Below are 23302 nucleotides of genomic sequence, written 5' to 3' on the forward strand. Positions count from 1 at the left end.
CTCCGTGTATCGTTAAACAATTTAATATTTCATTTAAACGCCTCGTAACTCGTTCAAATGACTAAGTAACTCGTTAAAATGATTTAAGTAAATCGTTCAAACGACTCGGTATCTTGTTTAAACGACTTAGTATCTCGTTCAAAACGACTTGGTATTTCATTATAAACGACTTGGTATCTCGTTAAAACGACTTCGTATCACGTTAAAAACGACTTCGTATCTCGTTATAAACGACTTGGTATCTCGTTAAGAACGACTTCGTATCTCGCTAGAAACGACTTGGTATCTCGTTAAGAACGACTTCGTATCTCGCTAGAAACGACTTGGTATCTCGTTAAGAACGACTTCGTATCTCGCTAGAAACGACTTGGTATCTCGTTAAGAACGACTTCGTATCTCGTTATAAACGACTTGGTATCTCGTTAAGAACGACTTCGTATCTCGTTATAAACGACTTGGTATCTCGTTAAGAACGACTTAGTATCTCGCTAGAAACGACTTGGTATCTCGTTAAGAACGACTTCGTATCTCGTTATAAACGACTTGGTATCTCGTTAAGAACGACTTCGTATCTCGCTAGAAACGACTTGGTATCTCGATAAAAGCGACTTAGTATCTCGATAAAAACGACTTAGTATCTCGTTAAAAACGACTTAGTATCTCGATAAAAACGATTTAGTATCTGGTTAAAACAACTAGTATCTCGTTTAAAACGACTAAGCATCTTGTTAAAAAGACTTAGTATTTCGTTTAAAACGCCTTCGTATCTCGCTTAAAACGTCTTAGTATCTCGTTTAAAACGACTTAGTATCTTGTTAAAAACGACTTCGTATCTCGTTTAAAACGACTTAGTATCTTGTTAAAAACGACTTAGTATCTCGTTTAAAACGACTAGTATCTCCTTTAAAACGATGCAAGGCCTTCTTGAAAGAATTTTGCAAAACGATCATCTCTTCCCTCAGCTCTGTTTCCAATGTCGCGAAATCGAGTTGTATTATTACGCGATTCTGATTGGCCAATATGTACTCCTTTCAAAATAAGTCGTTTAAACAAGAACAAATACATGTATGTCACCGTAGTAATGACTTCTTTGTGCATGTATAGTTTAAAGGGACTAGACACCAGATAGTCCCAGAATTAGCAAATACAGTATTTACTCAAAACTAGATAACATGAGCTACTGGTTGAGAAGCAGTTTCCGACAGTTTTTATACGTTTTTTATTGAATTATTAATACGTGTTTAAATACCTACTAAAATTGTTCACATTTTAGATAACTACAGCTCAAGCTGCTATTATCGATATATTTTTCACATGTGTGACGTCACAAATAGTGTATCTAATAGGGGCGCAAAGAGGGAACTTACACTGTTCAGATTAGTTTGTGATGAGAAGCAGTTTCCGACAAATCGAGATCGGGGCAGATTTAAGGTGCCTATTATGTGTTTTTATTATTCGTTTATTGAATATACTTAATATAAGACTGTATTAAGAGAAATATTATTTAATTTTTCAGCATTAACGAAAAAATTAAACCTTAAAATTACGACAATCAATTCATACTCGAAATTAGGCAGACACTGAATATCAATGATATTTTGATTCATCTCTGATAGAAACTTGTGTTTGTATACATTTAAGTGAATGTGGGTGCGAAACATGCATGACATCAGTCTTCACAAATATGTACACAATGATCGTCGATTATATTAGTCAATTTAGGAAAACCTTGTAACTATTCATAGATATGCAAATTAGGTTTACACGCATGCGCAATACGCTGCGCGTGCCGATCCCCCCACGTGCAAGTTTGTGTACAAAATGAAAAATAAACATTAAACATTAAATAATAATACAAGTTTCTTACGTGTCTCGGTAAGAATTTCAACTTTTGATTGCCTAGTTACGATATAGTTGAATTGCAGTACCTTCTTTATGAAGATCTAAAGAAAGTACGTGAAAAAGCGATTTGTCGGAAACTGCTTTCCGTCGGAAACTGCTTCTCAACCAGTAATATGAGGCCGTTAGTAAACCATGTTACATAATTAAAATATTTTTTGTCGCTGTCTTAGCTGCGTTTACCCATTTAAAAATGGCGCATAATGGTTTCCCAGTTTATAGTGTGTATATCTAGCAAATGAAAGTCACGTGATTAGTACAGATAGTTAAACCGACGCTTTTTTAAGTTTCCTGGTAGACATACCCAGTAAGTTTCTAAATGAAAAAATACGCAAAAACTGCATCAGTAAGATTCAATGCGTTGTACACAACGATATCAATTTATGTAAATTTTGGACAATTTTCATTTTTACTTCTAATGGTTTCATCTGGTGTCTAGTCCCTTTAAATAAAATTGATGGAATTTTGTTTCATATCTTCTCTCCTTTCAGTTTACACGAGGGCATTATCCTAATCGGATAAAGATAGGGGGCGTTCAAGTGGGATAAGTGGCTGCTTTTAACGACTTATCCTTTTGCATGTATGAAAATCAAAATAAAGAAGTACTGCTTAATCGAGTATGAACATTTTGAAGTTGTTGATTTGAAGAAAGAAATGAGAAAAAAAGTTTCACTTCGATACGGTAAATAATACGTTCAATCGGTGGCAGTCGGCTTTCTTTAAGGTGTAAAGTCTATTGAAAGGGCATTGACGTTACACCTGACTAGAAAATACTTAGTGTATTTGGGCAGAGCAAAATCATCAACCACAATCTGATCAACGACCAATTCGAAAACAACTTCGGGTGTAAATGGACGGTTAACATTGTCAGCATTCATAACATTTAACTACGCCGCAAGTAGATCGCGTAGTAATTTCAATTTAGAAGGTAAGCGTAACAGATTAATCTTAGGAATCTTAAAGTAACACTCTTATTCAAAATCAATACATACACATGTATAACAAACATAAGTTTTTAGTGATACACCTTTAACTACTTACTAAATAATGCATTAATGGAACATACTAACAACTGATAACAAGATTGTAGCTGTGTATTTAATATCTGAAAACGCAAGTATTAAATGATAGGAGAGTGCTAAAATATTTAATGTGATCTACTATTGTCTCATCAGGTAGAAATATCGTGTTTTATGCACCTTTCTTTCAAATTAAACTCGGTATCCTTTATAAGAATTATTGTTTTCGAAATGTATTCATCCTTTTTGGTATATTAAAACAATTGTATTAATTGTGGTTAATCTTATGTGGGGGTAAGACTGCATCTTTAAAGATTTATGCAATAAAACACTTTACTGGGAATACATTTTGTCTTATTAATGAACGTGAGACTATATTCGTTTAATATTGTTGTTATTTATTATACAAACTGTTTTTACTAAGTTACTCGTGGTATGGCGGAGATGCCGAGGTCTTCCGATTAACCACGACCATTTCATGCTCCAAAACCTTTAAGTGGTAAGTGCATTTGCAAATAGTAGCAATACTCACAGCGAGGGAATGTTTCTGCATGCCAGCGCGTTGTGTTGGTAAAAAATAGTTTTGGTTTGATATGGGTTTCACAAACTGTGCACCGTTTTTCAAAAAAAACAACAACCCAGTTTTATCGTTTGTTTTACAAAATCCGAGACTGGTTTTTGAAACTATCGTAACCCCTTCCGGATGCGGTTTCGTCGGTGCGTTCTATCCGAAAACTAGCCCACTTTGAAAAAATACAACATGGCGGACAGTAATCCAACACTTGTGTTGAGACACTATTCAGTTAAAACAGGCGAACGACCATCTGCGGTATCATTGCTTTTAAGAAATTTAGAAATTATATAGCTACATGCAGAAGCCCCATTATATTGTTGAAGCTGTGCACAAAACCATGCATTTGTTACTTCACGCGAAATATTGTAAAAAGGTTTCCAAACCGCCGAAACCTTTTAAACCAAAACTAAAACTAGTTTGGTATTAACAAAAACGCCCTTTACGTACTTATTCAAAATGTAAACAGTCCTTTATCAAGATATTCAAACAAGCTTGGACAAACTCGACCTCCTTAATTCCCATAGATTGTAAATATTTATCATGGCTTTGACCTAGATTGTGAGCTAACCCTACACAAGCGACCATGGTATATGCTTAACACCAATCTCAATTAACAAAATATAGTAAAAGTGCATTTTTTCGCTGGAACTCTTTTGTGCGTAGTAAAACAGTGGTTTCATACGGGTACTTTTTAATCTTCGTCCGTGGGTAAGGTATGGATTTCCAGCATGGCCAAATAGTTTAATCCATTTATCTGATATGGGAGAAACGTATATATACCAGGGTTTTTTTTTCTTTCAACGTTTAGTTAAACTGGTATCAAAAATCTGTAAAATCATTTTTCGTGTTATCATAAAGTGACTGCTGGTCACGCGCATTAACATTTTGGAGATAAGGAGCTGTGCCGACCGGTCATAATGTCAGTGATTCGTATAGGATGTATCGCCATGTATTAGGTTTGATTCTATAATTGCAATATGTTACTTGTGAATATATTGTTAAACTGTTGTTTTAATTTAAAATACTGATAAGCCGCTGGCGCACGAATATGGAATGATGCGAAAAGCTTCTTTTAGTACGTATAGTTATACATGCGTGTCGAGGGATTCTTGCAAAACTGTTGTAACACTTTCTGTTTCTATTTTTATTTACAACCATCTTGCATTAAGCCCGCGATAAACGCGTTGTTTTTTTCTGTGAGTCATGTTATGTGAGTAATATGCATCTCTATGTAGGCCTATTTGCAGTCGACCTTTGACCGATATCTCTTCAAAGACTATTCACGTCTGGTTGACGCACACCTCCAGCACCGACGGTAATAACGGTATTGAGGTTTGCGTCTTCCGGCGATGGGGATTTATTACTATGACTAAATCGAAACTGCTTTTATGTACATATCTTGTCCAATTTAAGCTTAGAATTTTGGCAACCGATAGTAAAATGTTTGAAAATGTCCCAAAACCGTTTTGCTTTGTTTAATTTTCATTTTTTTTTCTTTTTGACTCATACATGTACAGATCTGGTCAAACGTGATTGGTAGAAGAGTTTAAACCTAGATTTACAAGTGTTTTTTATGATAAACAAATCAGTTTAAAATAAAATTAATATTTATATTAGAAATGATATTGAACAAAAATTAATTTTATAATTTCGTTACATATGTAAAAAAATTTATTTGTGTACAGTTCTCCTCCTAATACAAATTGGTATCACCGGAGGTGATCAATGCACCGACTTGGACGCGGTTGGGTGCGCAAACAATCCAAATTTGTGCGCGGACCCCATCTTAGCCAAGGAAGTATGCGCCAAGTCCTGTAACCTGTGCCGTAAGTTATCTTAGTAAGAAATGTGACACGCTTTAGTAGACTGATACCCTAAGTTACGTTTTGGTAAAAGAACGGAGAAAAGTGAACTTTGGACCGTTTGAGATATGGACGTTTTGTTTAATTATTTTGTTATAGGGAAGCCTTTTCTCTTCCACGGGCAATTTTGACACAATGCAGTCGAAAGGCAAAACGGCAGCGTCTCATAGAAACATTACTGATACAAGATATGACTAATGATATTTTAATAATAATAAAATAAATATACATTTTTAACGATTAATTTCCGATTAGCGCAGTGGTTAGTGCACTCGCTTCTCACCTAGGCGACCCGGGTTTAATTACCGGTCTGTATGCATGTGAGTTTGACTTCCGACAAAAGATCAGATGGCAGTTTTTCATGTATTTATGTTCGGAAATCGATGTTTTATGTAAAAAAACAAACTCATTTTTCCTAATGATTTTAGTAATGCTTTTAGCCAAAACCCTCAATTTTCGAACGAAATATTAAAACTGCGATCTGATATTTTTCAACCAGATTATATCACTGGGTTGCAGATATGAACGCAAAGATTGGCTCGTTTCAAGACAAAAAATAAAATAGCTGTCTAAACAGCCAATCTGTGAGGGTGCAGCTTTAAGACAATGTGCATAAACAATTAAGGTTCAAATATGATTGCTATTAGCACTTCGACAAATTTTTTATATGATATGCTTTTTGTTTTAAAAAAAAAATATTCCAAATAGCAAAGGCTCACGCCTTTTTTCCTTTTTTATTTCTTTATCAAGCTCGTTAAATATGATATTGATAAAATCGTGAATTCAAATCACTTCCTAAATGCAGAAATGCAAACTTTTGTCCTCAATTAGATGCACTCATCCAACTTGAAACAGAGATGTTTTGGATGGTGTCAAACCTTCGGCAACATGAAAGGATACTTATTTTGAATAGCAATTGCTCTTTTGAAATTAATTTAATATTAATATTCCTCAAAGTTCTTGAAATGTGGTTATCTTTCTAACCACCACCACTACCACTTCCACTACCACTACAGCTACATGTACCACTTTCAGAACCACCACACCACCATCACCATCACCACCACCACCACTTCCACTATTACCACCACCACCACCAACAACAACACTACCACCACAACTACCACCTCAACTACCACTACTACTACTACTACCAGTACCACAACCATCACCACCACCAACACCCCTATTTCCACCACTGGTACAACCAACACCACATCCATTAGCACTACCACTACTGCAACAACCACTACCACTACCAACACGACCAACAGCAGCAGCACCACCACCTCCACCATCACTTCCACTACCTGTATCACTACCACTAGTACTACCACTACGACGTTGACTATCAACCTATGGTTACAGTGTATAGAGCTTCCAACAGCGGGCCATTAAGCACAGCTACTGCATTATTGTTTCACCATATAGTTGCAAACCTTATTAAACCGTTCATTTTACTGTTTACCAAATATTTCAGCTGGTGGACAGACGTCAACGATAGCACCATCAACAACGACTTCGCGAACAACGGCAACAACAAAATTACCATCAACAACAAAATTACACACAACATCAACAACGACGTCATCTAGTACTACTGCTGCTACAACGTCTAAGGCTTCAACAACAACGACAACACAACCAACTACTCGTGTTATACCAGGTAACCGTAGCAGGCAGAAATAGGTCAAACAGTATCGTGACGCAAACAGGCAATCATGATGTCATAGATTTATTTGAGTGATCATTGCATAGACTCCCCACCCCCTTATATGGGATGAGTAGTTTAGCCGTTGTATATGATTTCAGTTAATTTGTATGTTAAATTGTTTGAAACGAGGCGCAAAACTGACTATTTCAAATATCAAGATCTGCTTCTGCGTTTTGCGGGTTATGTTTTAAAGATGACATGTGTGGAATCATAACGAGAAAATATATATTTCATATTTTGTTATTTAGTCACCATCACAGTAATAACAGTTGAAGTTCCAACATTATTAATAAAGATATTTCTATACATACTGTGTGTTGAGTGTAAGGCATTAAAGAGACTAGACACGAGATGGTCTCAAAATCGGCCAATAAAGTATTGCCTCAAAACAAGCCTAGAATTATAAATACCAGCTAGTATGAGGCTGATAAAACATCATCTTACATGATTAACAGAATATGTTGTTGCTGCATTGAATGTGTTTACCCGTTTAAAAATAGCACACAATGGTTTCCCAGTTTACTTCTCTATATTTAGCATGTGAAAATCACGTGATTAGAACAAAATACATATACCGAATGATGTTATTTTTAAATTTTCTGTCATTTACGTGGTAGACAAACTCGGTGAATTTTGAATCGGAAATATAAGCAAAAACTGCATTAGATGCATGTGTCGTAAGCGATGTGATACATCAGTTAGTAAGATTCAAAGCGTTGAACACAACGATGTCAATTTTATGTATGTTTTTGACATTTTCCTTTTTTACTTGCAAAGGTATCATTCAGTGTCTAGTCCCTTTAACCCTGTGCCTTTAAACAAATGTTTCTTCTTTGTTTGTTTGTTAACTGCGCTTGTTCCTGTAGTTTTTACATTGTATTAGTAATACAGGTTACGGGGTTAGTAGGTAACTCTATAAGGGATATACTAGGCAAAGGAAACCAAATCGGGTGAGTGCGATGCTCGAATCCGAATGTGGTTTCTTATGCCCTGTACATCTCATGATGGGTCATTAACTAACCCCGTAATGTGTAAATCACGTCAACAACCTGTAAACATTGATCAATGTATGGGAAATGTTTTATTATTCATCGAAATTGGAAAACAGACGCGACTTTTGTACGATATATTTTAGTGGCCTAATATGGAAAAGTATTGGGTCAGCGCATGACCAGGCCTGGACGAACGGCGTTGCACATTCTTATGGCGTTTTCAAAATACTATTTTATTCATGGCAAAATTAAAATTGAATGTTGCCAACCTCTTCCATGTGTAGCCAGGTTGCCTCTAGTTTCCAGTGAGTGTTATGTTTATGTTAAGTCTCGCTAAAACAATTTATGTTTCATTCCCATTGTGTATATACCACGTGATAAATTACGTCATATATGCTACGTCGGAATGCAACATTTTGCATAAAATGAAGATAACTTTTCTCAAGTTTCCTCAAACGCTTCAACAAACCTGTTTCAAATATAATGTTTTGACAGTGCTCCGTCAGACGGCCGTATAGTGAAAAGGTTTTTCGAAGTGTTTGAAGAAACTAAACTTCCGATCAAACTCTGGTAAAAGACCGAATGCGGAGCTCCGTAAGAGGCGTAGACTGTGCTATGTTCCATCTAAAATGGTGAAGAAATATTGTAGTTATCTTTGTTTTAAGTCTTCATTCGAAAAAAATATTGCCTTCCGACGTAGCATTTATGACGCAATTTATCACGTGGTATACACACACTGATTCCAATTTAACTATTTTGTCCAATAATACATAGCAACAATACACATGTTCACTCTAGTCGACGGCGCCTGGGGCCGATGGGGTTCGTGGGACGCCTGTTCCGTTTCCTGCGGGAAAGGTAACAATAGCCGCTCCCGGAAGTGCAACTCCCCCGCACCTATGCACGGTGGAATTGACTGTTCCGGAAGTTCTACCGGCCACAGAGAATGCCACATGGGAAGTTGTCCAGGTATATCTGGACCTTCGAGCTGAGAAATTGTCAAGAATTTCATATTACATCTGTTTCAACTTTACCAAAATTTCAGCGTTGCATCGTTCTACAAAATACAGTCAAGTTAAAGGATTGCATCATTCAATGGCAAGCAGATCTAAAATAATTCACACGTTAGAAGCAGAATATAGCAAGTATATTACAGGCTTAAAGGTATTTTCATATATCTTCTTCTGTCAAAAAGAAATTTAGAAATCAACGTCACTAACTTATTTGTTTATATCGGTCGTGACCCGTGGTGACCAATGTGAAAACCCCTTCGAAGTCAGGTAATTCCTCACCCTGACAAAACACATTCACACCCGGTCCTTAAGTAACGTCAAATAAAACAATCGACACTAGAACTATCATGCTCAACAAAGTAGTTTGAAGTCATCACACCGCGTTGATTTTGCGCATTTGTGACTGTTGTTGATAGTCAATCACGTTTGTGGTAACATTACAATGACGCGACCATTAAAAAGGAGTTCCGTACGGGCATTTTATCTTCGCCCGTGGGCAAGATAAGAATTTCTAGCATGGTTAAATTATTGGATCTACTTTTCTCCCACCTCAGATAAGTAGATCCAATAATTTAACCATGCTAGAAATTCTTATCTTGCCCACGGGCGAAGATAAAATGCCCGTATGGAACTCCTTTTTAATTGTCGCCACATTGTAATTACCTCCCTTGTTGAAGACAGTCGTCTGTAGCATCATGGAAACCTTGTCTTGTGGCAATATTTAGAATGCTAATTAACTATTTCTCGCTTCAAATGTCACCATAAAAAAGTTTTCACGCACCTTTCGAGAAATAATGCTTCACTCTCATTGGAACTATTTAAGGACCGATTTGACTAGTAACATAACCTGAATCACTGCGAGCATATCCATGACAACCACGAATTATCAAATATCCATACGCATTTATTTTCACTACGCACAAAATAGTTCCAGCATAAAATACATTTTTACACAATTTTGTTTAACTGAGGTGGGAGAAAAAAGCATCTACCATAGCCGCTCGTGTAAGATAGGTTCATCCCGACCCTCGCGCAGGGTGTTTTGCGGAAACTCGGTAAACCTCGTTTCCGCAAAACACCCTGCGCTCGGGTCGGGATGAACCTATCTTACACTCTCAGCCATGGAAGATACTTATAATCTAAGGTGGGAGAAAAGCATGGTTGGGGCGGAGTTAAACCCCGAAACGCTTATTTCATTTGCAATCTATATTTTTAAATAAATATAAACATACTTAGTGACAATGTGCAGCGTATTTCCTTTATTTAATATGTTTATGATGTGGAGTAGACAAAATAGCAAACATGAAACAAGTAAATGTAAGCAAGTATTGTTTGCGTTTCTGTCAGCTTGATGTTGCAGGTGCTTAGGTCCTTGTCCTAGAAAAAAACAAAGAACATTTGAAAAATTGGGTTGAAGTCAAACTCTATTTTTTTATCTTATGTCACCGTTTTATCGATGTTATTGGTCCCAGGTTTTATAAAATACAACTTTGTAAAATGTACATGTTTGCTCTAGTCGACGGCGCTTGGGGTCAATGGAATTCGTGGGACGCATGTTCCGTTTCATGTGGGAAAGGGCAAAATAGCCGCTCACGGAAGTGCAGCTCTCCCGCACCTATACACGGCGGAAGTGACTGTTCCGGAAGTTCTACCGGACACAAAGAATGCAACATGGGAAATTGCCCGGGTATTTAGAGAAATAACATGTGAAATAGTTTCGAAAAGAACTCATTATATTTGTTCAGAAACTACAGGCCCCAACTTTCTAGAAAAATTTTTGGTCTCTTATAACAGGATTCACTATATTTTTTGCTTTTGAATCGTATTAATAGTTATTTATTTTTATACTTACTAGTATATCACTGTTGTTGTTTTTTTTTGCATTTTCGCAAACATTGGCTCCTTAGACAAAAAATAAAAAAAGTTTTCAAAACGTTCAATTTGTGAGAGTGCAGCTTTTAAAGGAAATTGTATTTGTGATTATTACGATAAACTATTTTTATGTCGTGAAATAAATATTAAGTTAGACATTTTGCTTCATGAAATATGCTTCTTAAGCTTGTTATGCTTTGACCTTCCCATAATTTGGCACAGTCGAACCCCGTTGGCTCGAACTCGCTTGGCTCGAATTCCCCTTTGGCTCGAACTGGATGTAAAGGACCGCTTTATTTAAACTGAAGGTAAATAATCCCGCTTGGTTCAATTTTTTCGAGGCTCGATGTATTTTGGCCGGGCCCTAGGAGTTCGAACCATCGGGGTTAGACTGTAATTGTATGCAGTGTATTTATTTTTGTTGCACCTACTGACAAAAGATGCACTTTCGCTTTATTCTATGACCTTTATTTTTACACAAAAGATAAATATGTATTGCATTATAACAACAGTTGACGGCGCCTGGGGACACTGGAGCTCATGGGACTCTTGTTCCGTTTCCTGTGGGATAGGACAAAATGGCCGCTCCCGGAAGTGCGACTCCCCCGCGCCTATGTACGGCGGAACGGACTGCTTTGGGAGTGCTTCTGGGCACAGAGAGTGTAACTTGAGAAACTGCCCAGGTTTGTAGAAAAATGTTATGTTTTTAATTAAAGATAGGTTAGGATTGTATTCTTTATTCAGAAAATACTTTGTATATATATTTATATTCCTTTACTTCAATAACGATCGTAAAAAAAGTGATAGATTCCTTGATTTGTCAAAATAAGCCGAAAAGTTAATGAGAAAGCTAGCCAAAAGATTATGAGTGAACTAGCCAAAAGATAATGAGTGAACTAGCCAAAAGATAATGAGTGAACTAGCCAAAAGAAAATGAGTAAACTAGCCAAAAGATAATGAGTAAACTAGCCAAAAGATTATGAGTAAACTAGCCAAAAGATTATGAGTAAACTAGCCAAAAGATTATGAGTGAACTAGCCAAAAGATTATGAGTAAACTAGCCAAAAGATAATGAGTAAACTAGCCAAAACAAAATGAGTAAACTACCCTGTAGATAATGAGAGTAAACTAGCCAAAAGATAATGAGAGTAAACTAGCCAAAAGATAATGAGAGTAAACTAGCCAAAAGATAATGAGAGTAAACTAGCCAAAAGATAATGAGAGTAAACTAGCCAAAAGATAATGAGAGTAAACTAGCCAAAAGAAAATGAGTAAACTAGCCAGAAGAGAATGAGTAAACTAGCCAGAAGATTATGAGTAAACTAGCCAAAAGATAATGAGAGTAAATTAGCCAAAAGATAATAAGTAAACTAGCCAAAATATAATGAGAAAAAACTAGCCAAAAGATTATGAGAGTAAACTAGCCAAAAGATAATGAGAGAAAATTAGCCAAAAGATAATGAGTAAACGAGCCAAAAGAGAACAACAGTAAACAAGCCCTTAGATAATGAGAGTAAACTAGCCAAAAGAAAATGAGTAAACTAGCCAAAAGATAAAGAGTAAACTAGCCAAAAGATAATAAATCAACTGGCCTAGTAAACTAGCCAAAAGATAATGAGTAAAATAGCCTAGTGAACTAGCCAAAAGATAATGAGCAGACTAGCTAAAATATAATAAATAAACTGGCCTAGTTAACTAGCCAAGAGATAATGAGTTAACTACACACAATATAATGAGAGTAAACTAGCCAAAAGATAATGAGTAAACTAGCCAAAAGATAATGAGCGTAAACTAGCCAAAAGACAACGACCGTAAACTATCCAAAAGATAATGAATAAACTATCGAAAGGATAATGAGTAAAATATCCAAAAGATAATGAGTAAACTAGCCTAAAGATAATGAGAAAACTAGCCAAAAGATAATGAGAGTAAACTAGCCTGTAGATAATGAGAGTAAACTAGCCAAAAGATAATGAGAGTAAACTACCATGTAGATAATGAGAGTAAACTAGCCAAAAGATAATGAGAGTAAACTTGCCAAAAGATAATGAGAAAACTAGCCAAAAGATAATGAGAGTAAACTAGCCAAAAGATAATGAGAAAACTAGCCAAAAGATAATGAGAGTAAACTAGCCAAAAGATAATGAATAAACTACCCTGTAGATAATGAGAGTAAACTAGCCAAAAGATAATGAGAGTAAACTAGCCAAAAGATAATGAGAGTAAACTAGCCAAAAGATAATGAGAGTAAATTAGCCTTAAGATAATGAGAGTAAACTAGCCAAAAGATAATGAGAGTAAACTAGCCAAAATATAATGAGAATAAATTAGCCAAAAGATAATGAGAGTAAACTAGCCAAAGGATAATGAGAGTAAATTAGCCTTAAGATAATGAGAGTAAACTAGCCAAAAGATAATGAGAGTAAACTAGCCAAAGGATAATGAGAGTAAATTAGCCAAAAGATAATGAGAGTAAACTAGCCAAAAGATAATGAGAGTAAACTACCCTGTAGATAATGAGAGTAAACTAGCCTTAAGATAATGAGAGTAAACTAGCCAAAAGATAATGAGAGTAAACTAGCCAAAAGATAATGAGAGTAAACTACCCTGTAGATAATGAGAGTTAACTAGCCTTAAGATAATGAGAAAACTAGCCAAAAGATAATGAGAGTAAACTAGCCAAAAGATAATGAGAGTAAACTAGCCAAAATATAATGAGAAACCTGCCAAAAGATATTGAGAGTAAATTAGCCAAAAGATAATGAGAGTAACCTAGCCAAAAGATAATGAGAGTAAACTACCCTGTAGATAATGAGAGTAAACTAGCCTAAAGATAATGAGAAAACTAGCCAAAAGATAATGAGAGTAAACTAGCCAAAATATTATGAGAAAGCTGCCAAAAGATAATGAGAGTAAATTAGCCAAAAGATAATGAGAGTAAACTAGCCTTAAGATAATGAGAGTAAACTAGCCAAAAGATAATGAGAGTAAACTAGCCTTAAGATAATGAGAGTAAACTAGCCAAAAGATAATGAGAGTAAACTAGCCAAAAGATAATGAGAGTAAACTAGCCAAAAGATAATGAGAGTAAACTAGCCAAAAGATAATGAGAGTAAACTAGCCAAAAGTTAATAAAAATAAACTAGCCAACAGATAATGAGTAAACTAGCCAAAAGTTAATTAAAAAAATAAACTAGCCAACAGATAATGAGAAAACTAGCCAAAAGATAATGTGTAAACTAGCCTGTAGATAATGAGTTAACTAGCCAAAAGATAATGTGTAAACTAGCCAAATGATAATGAGTAAACTACCCAAAAGATAATGAGTAAACTAGCCTTATAAACTAGACAAAAGAAAATGTGTAAACTACCCAAAAGATAACATGTGGACAACTTATCAAAGTTTTTAACAAGTGGATGCATGTTTCTATGTTGTAGTCTGCTTAACGTGTCCCCTGTTTGCTCTGTATTTTGATTAACGTCCATGTTTAGTCGACGGCGCCTGGGAACCTTGGAGTTCGTGGGAAGCTTGTTCCGTTTCCTGTGGGAAAGGCCAAACCGCCCGCCACCGTAATTGCAACTCCCCCAGCCCCTTTTACGGCGGAAAGGATTGTTCTGGAAGCTCTATCGGCCACGGAGAATGCGACATGGGATCCTGCCCGGGTATAACACATTTAGAATGTCTCGATATACCATAGTATTGAATTTCATGTCATGTTTAAAATGTTACGACACGTGCCTATTCTGTCTTTGATAAATGTTGCAGTTTTGCTAACTTTAATCCGTTTAACAAAATAATGCTTGTCGCTTTTTACTTTGGCGAATCATTCGGAACTCCTCGGCCATTTTTTTTAATCGAAAAGAACCTTGGATGTATTCCGGTACATCAGTTGAATTAGTTCGTATTTTTTATTATATCATTAATTAAATGAAGTGTTTTAGAGTTGTATTTATTGATCTAAGTTTAAATTAATTGCCAGTGAAGTGTATTATTGCAAACATAATTAAGATTCCCACGAGTTAAGTCATAAAGTTTAACTGCTAAATAAAATTACTACGCGATCTACTTGCAGCGGACTACAACGTACAGCTTTTTGAGTGTGTAAAATACATCCGAGGTTGTTTTCGATAAAAATGGCCGAAGAGCTCCGAATGTTGGCGAATATGATTTAGAATTTATCGATATACCATATTACTGTATGAAATATCATGCTTAAAATGTGTGTTCCAACATGTGACCAGTCTGTCTTTAATAAATGTAAATTGTATTTTCGCAAGATTCTATACATTTAACACACCATATAGCAGAGAAACATGATCAAAATCATACGTTTTATTATTTCCTTTGGCGAATATGATTTAAAATTGCTCGATAACCATATTATATACTGTATGTAATATTATGTTTAAAATGTTGTTTTTTGCAACATGTGCCTATTCTGTCTTTTTATTAGTGTTTAATGATTAATGTTGCATTTTCGTTAGATAATATCCATTTGTCACACCATCTAGCAGAATAACATGATACACATTTATAATTGACACCATTGCCATGGGCGATTTATTCGTCATGTATTGTTGATCCTCGTTCACGTACATGTTTAGTCGACGGCGCTTGGGGACACTGGAGCTCATGGGACGCTTGTTCCGTCTCATGCGGGAGAGGACAAAATGGCCGCTCCCGGAAGTGCGACTCTCCCGCACCTGCATACGGTGGAAGTAACTGTTTGGGGAGTTCTAGAGCGCACAGAGAGTGTAACATGGGATCCTGTCCAGGTACATAAAGATTCAAGAGAGGGGATTGGGTTGACTTACATATAAAACAAACTTGTGTATACAAAATAATATGCTTCGTGAATAAAGGCGCCTTACTGTAATCAGCTTGAATACAGTCGTAAACGTTGGCTCGAACTCTCTTGGCTCAAAATCCCCATTGGCTCGAACTTGATGTAAAGGACCGATTTCTTTCCCCTTGAATGTAAGCATTCCTGCTTGGCTCGAATTTTCCGAGGCTCGAGGTATTTTCGCCGGTCCCGGGGAGTTCGAGCGAACGGGGTTCGACTGTATTTCCGTTTGTCGGTTTTGATTAAAGCTGCACTCTAACGGATTGAACGTTTTTACAACTTTTTTTTTAATTTTTTTGTCTTGAAACGGGCCTTTGTTTTGCAAAAATGCATGGAAATCAATAAAACTGTTGACAAAAAAATCAGATAGCAAGTTTTCATATTTTCATATTTATGATCGAAAATTGATCTTTTATGCATTTTTCTTAAAGCGTTAGTATTTTTTTTAGCAATAAATCATTAGTTTTCGAACGTAAATATGAAAAACTGCGATCGCCTCTTTTGTCAGCAGTCTTCTATAACTGGTTTCCACACATTTACGCAAAAATGGCTCATTCCAAGACAAAACAATAAAAAAGTTATCAAAACGGTAAATCTGTGAGAGTGCAGCTTCAAATATTCAATGTGAATAAGTTACATACTTTGAAACAACTGTCAGAGGTTTTTGTGTATGCTCCAAACTCACTTTGTGATGATATCTTCAAAAACGTACTTCTCATTTTCCATTTTAGCATACAAACGTCGAGAATTTAAAGTTCAGTCATACTTATATTTTAGAAAACAATGAATATACTGCGCTTCCACAACAATTCAAACGGTGAATCAATCAAAACAGTAGAACCATGTGTAATCATAAATGAATATACACAGACACGCACGCATGCATGCATGCAAGCAAGAAAGCACGCACGCACGCACGCATGCAAGCAAGCACGCACACACTCAAGCACGCACGCACGCACACACGCACGCACGCAAGCAAGCAAGCACACATACACGCACGCACGCACACACGCATGCAAGCACTTACGCACACACAAAGACACACATTTGTCTTCTGATATTTTACAATGTGTATACGAATGACAATGTTAATCACAATGTTATGCAGCAACTTACAGTCTTTATGAAGTAACTTACAGTGTAAGATGGCAATATAGTTCAATTCGTGAGCACCAAAAGTAGATATTTCACGAGTTGCGTAGCTTTTGGTGCGCACTCGATGAAATATATTGCCATCTTATACAGAAACAAACAATTAGCCTCTATATCATTATTATAGTGGATGGTGGGTGGTCGGAGTGGACATTGTTTGGCGCGTGCAGTCGCTCGTGTGGTCAAGGCGCCGTTAGGGAGAGGTAAGCGTGTGTTTGTTGTTTATTTGAGTTTATCAAGGTCTGCCCGTGCCCATTGGCTGCATTATGGCTTGACCCCGCCGTGACGCCATCACGACTTAAATTGTGTTTAAATGCCATACGTGACATGAGATAAAAGTGACAGCAATTCGCAGTCAAATCCAGACATTGGAAGACATGAAGAAACAGAGTGAGATACAAGAGATCCGGGTGCGATACCCTAGCTCTTTGCGAAGAGACCTCTTGGTTCTTTAACGTGCTCGGTGTAAAGCACCGAGTAAAGCACCGATGTCCATTCGGCCAGTGCTCCGTTTGTTAGTCATTTTAAGTTTATGGAGCATAGTGCACAGACAGAATGTAACCCTGGTTAGAGCAACCCTGGTTCTTTCACTGTCACACGAGACCCCCATTTAACGTCCCTCCCGGAAGACGATTCGATTTTTTTTTAGTGATGCGACGGGGAATCGAACCTGCGACCCCTGGGTTGAAAGTCACGTATGTTACATCTAGACAATGGGCCCGCCACTGAGAGGTTAGCATTAGCGTTGATGTCTTTTGTAGCTGTAAGATAGAAGTAAGGGTTATACTGTACCCAAGTATCGACGCATTCGGAACTCATCGGCCATTTTCCAGTGCAGGTACATCAGTAGAAGTAGTTCGTTAAATTTTAAATAATAGTGTTTATTGGTTGTAGTGTTTTAACGTGTATTTTGTATTACTTATGAAGTCAAAATGAATCACCATTAAAGTGTATTGGTGTATAAATAATTATGATTCCCAAGAATAAAGTCAATAGGTTGATCTACTTACTTGAAATTACAACGCGATTTACTTGCACCGTTGTTAAATGTTAAGATTTCTGACGTTAAAAACCGTCCATATACATCCGATGTTGTTTTCGGTGGAAAATGGCCGAGGAGTTCCGAATGAGTTTCAAATATTCCAAAATGAATAAATCTTGGTTGTCCGGTTAGCCAATTGGTTAACGCACTGCTTCTTACCAAGTCATTCCGGTTTGAATACCGGCCTGAGCGTATGTGAGTTTGATTTGTGCTTACCAAGATGAACAGCTGGGTTTCGTCCGGTACTCCGGTTTTCCCCACAACACATGACCACTCTTTCGTGAAACATCGTGCCAACGAGAATGATAAATTTAATTCCATTTTAGCATGAACCTTCCATTGAAAGAAGATCATAATTACAGCTTTATTTCTTTAATGGAATACCATGTGTGATATTCTTATTTTTAAGAGCTATAAGGCGTTTGAAGCAAGTTGTTTAAAAATAGTCACAGAAAAATGATAAATGTAGAATATTTTCAAGAATTCTGTAAGGCTAAATGAAATAACAGACTTAAGATTGTTATGCTTAAAATTGTTCGAAATTTCGCACACATTCAGTTTTCAGTGTGTACTAAAATCTAGTCTATGTACCAATGTGCTTTGTATTATTATTTTAAATGTATGTGTAATTCAAGGTACCGTCAGTGTAACAATCCAGTATCTGCTTTCGGGGGAGCGGATTGTAGTGGTGAACATTTCCAGATAGACATATGCCCTGTACAGGACTGCCTAGGCAAGTATCCGCTGTCATTTCCTGATAGACATAAGCCCTGTACAGGACTGCCTAGGCAAGTATCAGCTGCTATTTCCAGATAGACATATGCCCTGTACAGGACTGATTAGGCAAGTATCAGCTGCTATTTTCAGGTAGACATATGCCATGTACAGGACTGCCTATATAGGTATCCGGTGCTATTTCTAGATAGACATATTCTCTGTACATGACTGCCTAGGCAAGTATCCGCTGCTATTTCCAGATAGACATATTCTCTGTTCAGGACGGCCTAGGCAAGTATCCGCTGCTATTTCCAGATAGACATATTCTCTGTACAGGACGGCCTAGGCAAGTATCCGCTGCTATTTCCAGGTAGACATATTCTCTGTACAGGACGGCCTAGGCAAGTATCCGCTGCTATTTCCAGGTAGACATATTCTCTGTACAGGACTGCCTAGGCAAGTATCAGCTGCTATTTCCAGATAGACATATTCTCTGTACAGGACTGCCTAGGCAAGTATCAGCTGCTATTTCCAGATAGACATATTCTCTGTACAGGACGGCATAGGCAAGTATCCGCTGCTATTTCCAGATAGACATATGCCCTGTACAGGACTGCCTAGGCAAGTATCCGCTGCTATTTCCAGATAGACATATTCTCTGTACAGGACGGCATAGGCAAGTATCAGCTGCTATTTCCAGATAGACATATTCTCTGTACAGGACGGCATAGGCAAGTATCCGCTGCTATTTCCAGATAGACATATTCTCTGTACAGGACGGCATAGGCAAGTATCCGCTGTTATTTCCAGATAGACATATTCTCTTTACAGGACGGCATAGGCAAGTATCCGCTGCTATTTCCAGATAGACATATTCTCTGTACAGGACGTCATAGGCAAGTATCGGCTGATATTTCCAGATAGACATATTCTCTGTACAGGACGGCATAGGCAAGTATCCGCTGCTATTTCCAGATAGACATATTCTCTGTACAGGACGGCATAGGCAAGTATCGGCTGATATTTCCAGATAGACATATTCTCTGTACAGGACGGCATAGGCAAGTATCCGCTGTTATTTCCAGATAGACATATTCTCTGTACAGGACGGCATAGGCAAGTATCCGCTGCTATTTCCAGATAAACATATTCTCTGTACAGGACGACATATTCTCTGTACAGGACGGCATAGGCAAGTATCCGCTGCTATTTCCAGATAGACATATTCTCTGTACAGGACGGCATAGGCAAGTATCCGCTGCTATTTCCAGATAGACATATTCTCTGTACAGGACGGAATAGGCAAGTATCCGCTGCTATTTCCAGATAGACATATTCTCTGTACAGGACGGCATAGGCAAGTATCCGCTGCTATTTCCAGATAGACATATTCTCTGTACAGGACGGCATAGGCAAGTATCCGCTGCTATTTCCAGATAGACATATTCTCTGTACAGGACGGCATAGGCAAGTATCCGCTGCTATTTCCAGATAGACATATTCTCTGTACAGGACGGCATAGGCAAGTATCCGCTGCTATTTCCAGATAGACATATTCTCTGTACAGGACGGCATAGGCAAGTATCCGCTGCTATTTCCAGATAGACATATTCTCTGTACAGGACGGCATAGGCAAGTATCCGCTGCTATTTCCAGATAGACATATTCTCTGTACAGGACTGCATAGGCAAGTATCCGCTGCTATTTCCAGATAGACATATTCTCTGTACAGGACGGCATAGGCAAGTATCCGCTGCTATTTCCAGATAGACATATTCTCTGTACAGGACGGCATAGGCAAGTATCCGCTGCTATTTCCATATAGACATATTCTCTGTACAGGACGGCATAGGCAAGTATCCGCTGCTATTTCCATATAGACATATTCTCTTTACAGGACGGCATAGGCAAGTATCCGCTGCTATTTCCAGATAGACATATTGTCTGTACAGGACGGCATAGGCAAGTATCGGCTGATATTTCCAGATAGACATATTCTCTGTACAGGACGGCCTAGGCAAGTATCCGCTGCTATTTCCAGATAGACATATTCTCTGTACAGGACGACATAGGCAAGTATCCGCTGCTATTTCCAGATAGACATATTCTCTGTACAGGACGGCATAGGCAAGTATCCGCTGCTATTTCCAGATAGACATATTCTCTGTACAGGACGGCCTAGGCAAGTATCCGCTGCTATTTCCAGATAGACATATTCTCTGTACAGGACGGCCTAGGCAAGTATCCGCTGCTATTTCCAGGTAGACATATTCTCTGTACAGGACGGCCTAGGCAAGTATCCGCTGCTATTTCCAGGTAGACATATTCTCTGTACAGGACTGCCTAGGCAAGTATCCGCTGCTATTTCCAGGTAGACATATTCTCTGTACAGGACTGCCTAGGCAAGTATCAGCTGCTATTTCCAGATAGACATATTCTCTGTACAGGACTGCCTAGGCAAGTATCAGCTGCTATTTCCAGATAGACATATTCTCTGTACAGGACTGCCTATGCAAGTATCAGCTGCTATTTCCAGATAGACATATTCTCTGTACAGGACGGCATAGGCAAGTATCCGCTGTTATTTCCAGATAGACATATTCTCTGTACAGGACTGCATAGGCAAGTATCCGCTGCTATTTCCAGATAGACATATTCTCTGTACAGGACGGCATAGGCAAGTATCCGCTGCTATTTCCAGATAGACATATTCTCTGTACAGGACGGCCTAGGCAAGTATCCGCTGCTATTTCCAGATAGACATATTCTCTGTACAGGACTGCCTAGGCAAGTATCAGCTGCTATTTCCAGATAGACATATTCTCTGTACAGGACTGCCTAGGCAAGTATCAGCTGCTATTTCCAGATAGACATATTCTCTGTACAGGACTGCCTAGGCAAGTATCCGCTGCTATTTCCAGATAGACATATTCTCTGTACAGGACGGCATAGGCAAGTATCCGCTGCTATTTCCAGATAGACATATTCTCTGTACAGGACGGCATAGGCAAGTATCCGCTGCTATTTCCAGATAGACATATTCTCTGTACAGGACGGCATAGGCAAGTATCCGCTGCTATTTCCAGATAGACATGTTCTCTGTACAGGACGGCATAGGCAAGTATCCGCTGCTATTTCCAGATAGACATATTCTCTGTACAGGACGGCATAGGCAAGTATCCGCTGCTATTTCCAGATAGACATATTCTCTTTACAGGACGGCATAGGCAAGTATCCGCTGTTATTTCCAGATAGACATATTCTCTTTACAGGACGGCATAGGCAAGTATCCGCTGCTATTTCCAGATAGACATATTCTCTGTACAGGACGGCATAGGCAAGTATCGGCTGCTATTTCCAGATAGACATATTCTCTGTACAGGACGGCATAGGCAAGTATCCGCTGCTATTTTCAGATAGACATATTCTCTGTACAGGACTGCATAGGCAAGTATCAGCTGCTATTTCCAGATAGACATATTTTCTGTACAGGACGGCATAGGCAAGTATCCGCTGCTATTTCCAGATAGACATATTCTCTGTACAGGACGTCATAGGCAAGTATCCGCTGCTATTTCCAGATAGACATATTCTCTGTACAGGACGGCATAGGCAAGTATCCGCTGCTATTTCCAGATAGTCATATTCTCTGTACAGGACGGCATAGGCAAGTATCAGCTGCTATTTCCAGATAGACATATTCTCTGTACAGGACGGCATAGGCAAGTATCCGCTGCTATTTCCAGATAGACATATTCTCTGTACAGGACGGCATAGGCAAGTATCCGCTGCTATTTCCAGATAGACATATTCTCTGTACAGGACGGCATAGGCAAGTATCCGCTGCTATTTCCAGATAGATATATTCTCTGTACAGGACGGCATAGGCAAGTATCCGCTGCTATTTCCAGATAGACATATTCTCTGTACAGGACGGCATAGGCAAGTATCCGCTGCTATTTCCAGATAGACATATTCTCTGTACAGGACGACATAGGCAAGTATCCGCTGCTATTTCCAGATAGACATATTCTCTGTACAGGACGGCATAGGCAAGTATCAGCTGCTATTTCCAGATAGACATATTCTCTGTACAGGACGGAATAGGCAAGTATCCGCTGCTATTTCCAGATAGACATATTCTCTGTACAGGACGGCATAGGCAAGTATCCGCTGCTATTTCCAGATAGACATATTCTCTGTACAGGACGGCATAGGCAAGTATCGGCTGATATTTCCAGATAGACATATTCTCTGTACAGGACGGCATAGGCAAGTATCAGCTGCTATTTCCAGATAGACATATTCTCTGTACAGGACTGCATAGGCAAGTATCAGCTGCTATTTCCAGATAGACATATTCTCTGTACAGGACGGCATAGGCAAGTATCAGCTGCTATTTCAAGAAAGACATACATTATGCCCTGTTCTTGACTGCCTAGGTAAGTATCCGATGCTCAATCTTAACCCATGCATATTCATACCCATCAAGGATGGAAAGTAACGAATGGATTGATATGGTTTAACAATGCTTTCATTTACTGACATGTGTTAAGAAACAGAAGAAGAAGAATACATATAACACTGACTGGTCACTTT

The 23302-nt window shown here is 38.0% G+C and overlaps 2 protein-coding genes across 2 annotated transcripts in view; both read left to right on the forward strand.

Annotated features, from left to right (window-relative positions):
* Positions 1-2517, forward strand: part of LOC128222951 (uncharacterized) — a 34482-nt gene extending 31965 nt beyond the window's left edge. Inside the window, exon 19 of the mRNA XM_052932143.1 lies at positions 2391-2517. Coding sequence (XP_052788103.1) covers positions 2391-2421 — 31 coding nt within the window. The 3' untranslated portion in view covers positions 2422-2517. The remainder of the gene's footprint in view (positions 1-2390) is intronic.
* A 1980-nt stretch (positions 2518-4497) lies between these two features.
* LOC128224329 (coadhesin-like) lies at positions 4498-18802 on the forward strand. Its single transcript, XM_052934142.1, has 10 exons — positions 4498-4567; positions 5178-5318; positions 6835-7020; positions 8859-9029; positions 10590-10760; positions 11458-11628; positions 14438-14608; positions 15551-15721; positions 17072-17147; positions 18622-18802. Exons 1-10 carry the CDS (start codon positions 4546-4548, stop codon positions 18800-18802), a joined length of 1461 nt encoding a protein of 486 aa, XP_052790102.1. The 5' UTR covers positions 4498-4545.
* The last annotated feature ends 4500 nt before the right edge of the window (positions 18803-23302 follow it).

Source organism: Mya arenaria, chromosome 17, assembly GCF_026914265.1.
Source record: "Mya arenaria isolate MELC-2E11 chromosome 17, ASM2691426v1".
Taxonomy (NCBI): Eukaryota; Metazoa; Mollusca; class Bivalvia; order Myida; family Myidae; genus Mya; species Mya arenaria.

Coding starts and splice junctions, on each gene's coding strand:
- LOC128224329 (XM_052934142.1), top strand. CDS start 4,546: ATGATGCGAAAAGCTTCTTTTA. Junction 14,609..15,550: donor CGACATGGGATCCTGCCCGG/GTATAACACATT, acceptor GTACATGTTTAG/TCGACGGCGCTTGGGGACAC. Junction 17,148..18,621: donor CAAGGCGCCGTTAGGGAGAG/GTAAGCGTGTGT, acceptor GTGTAATTCAAG/GTACCGTCAGTGTAACAATC.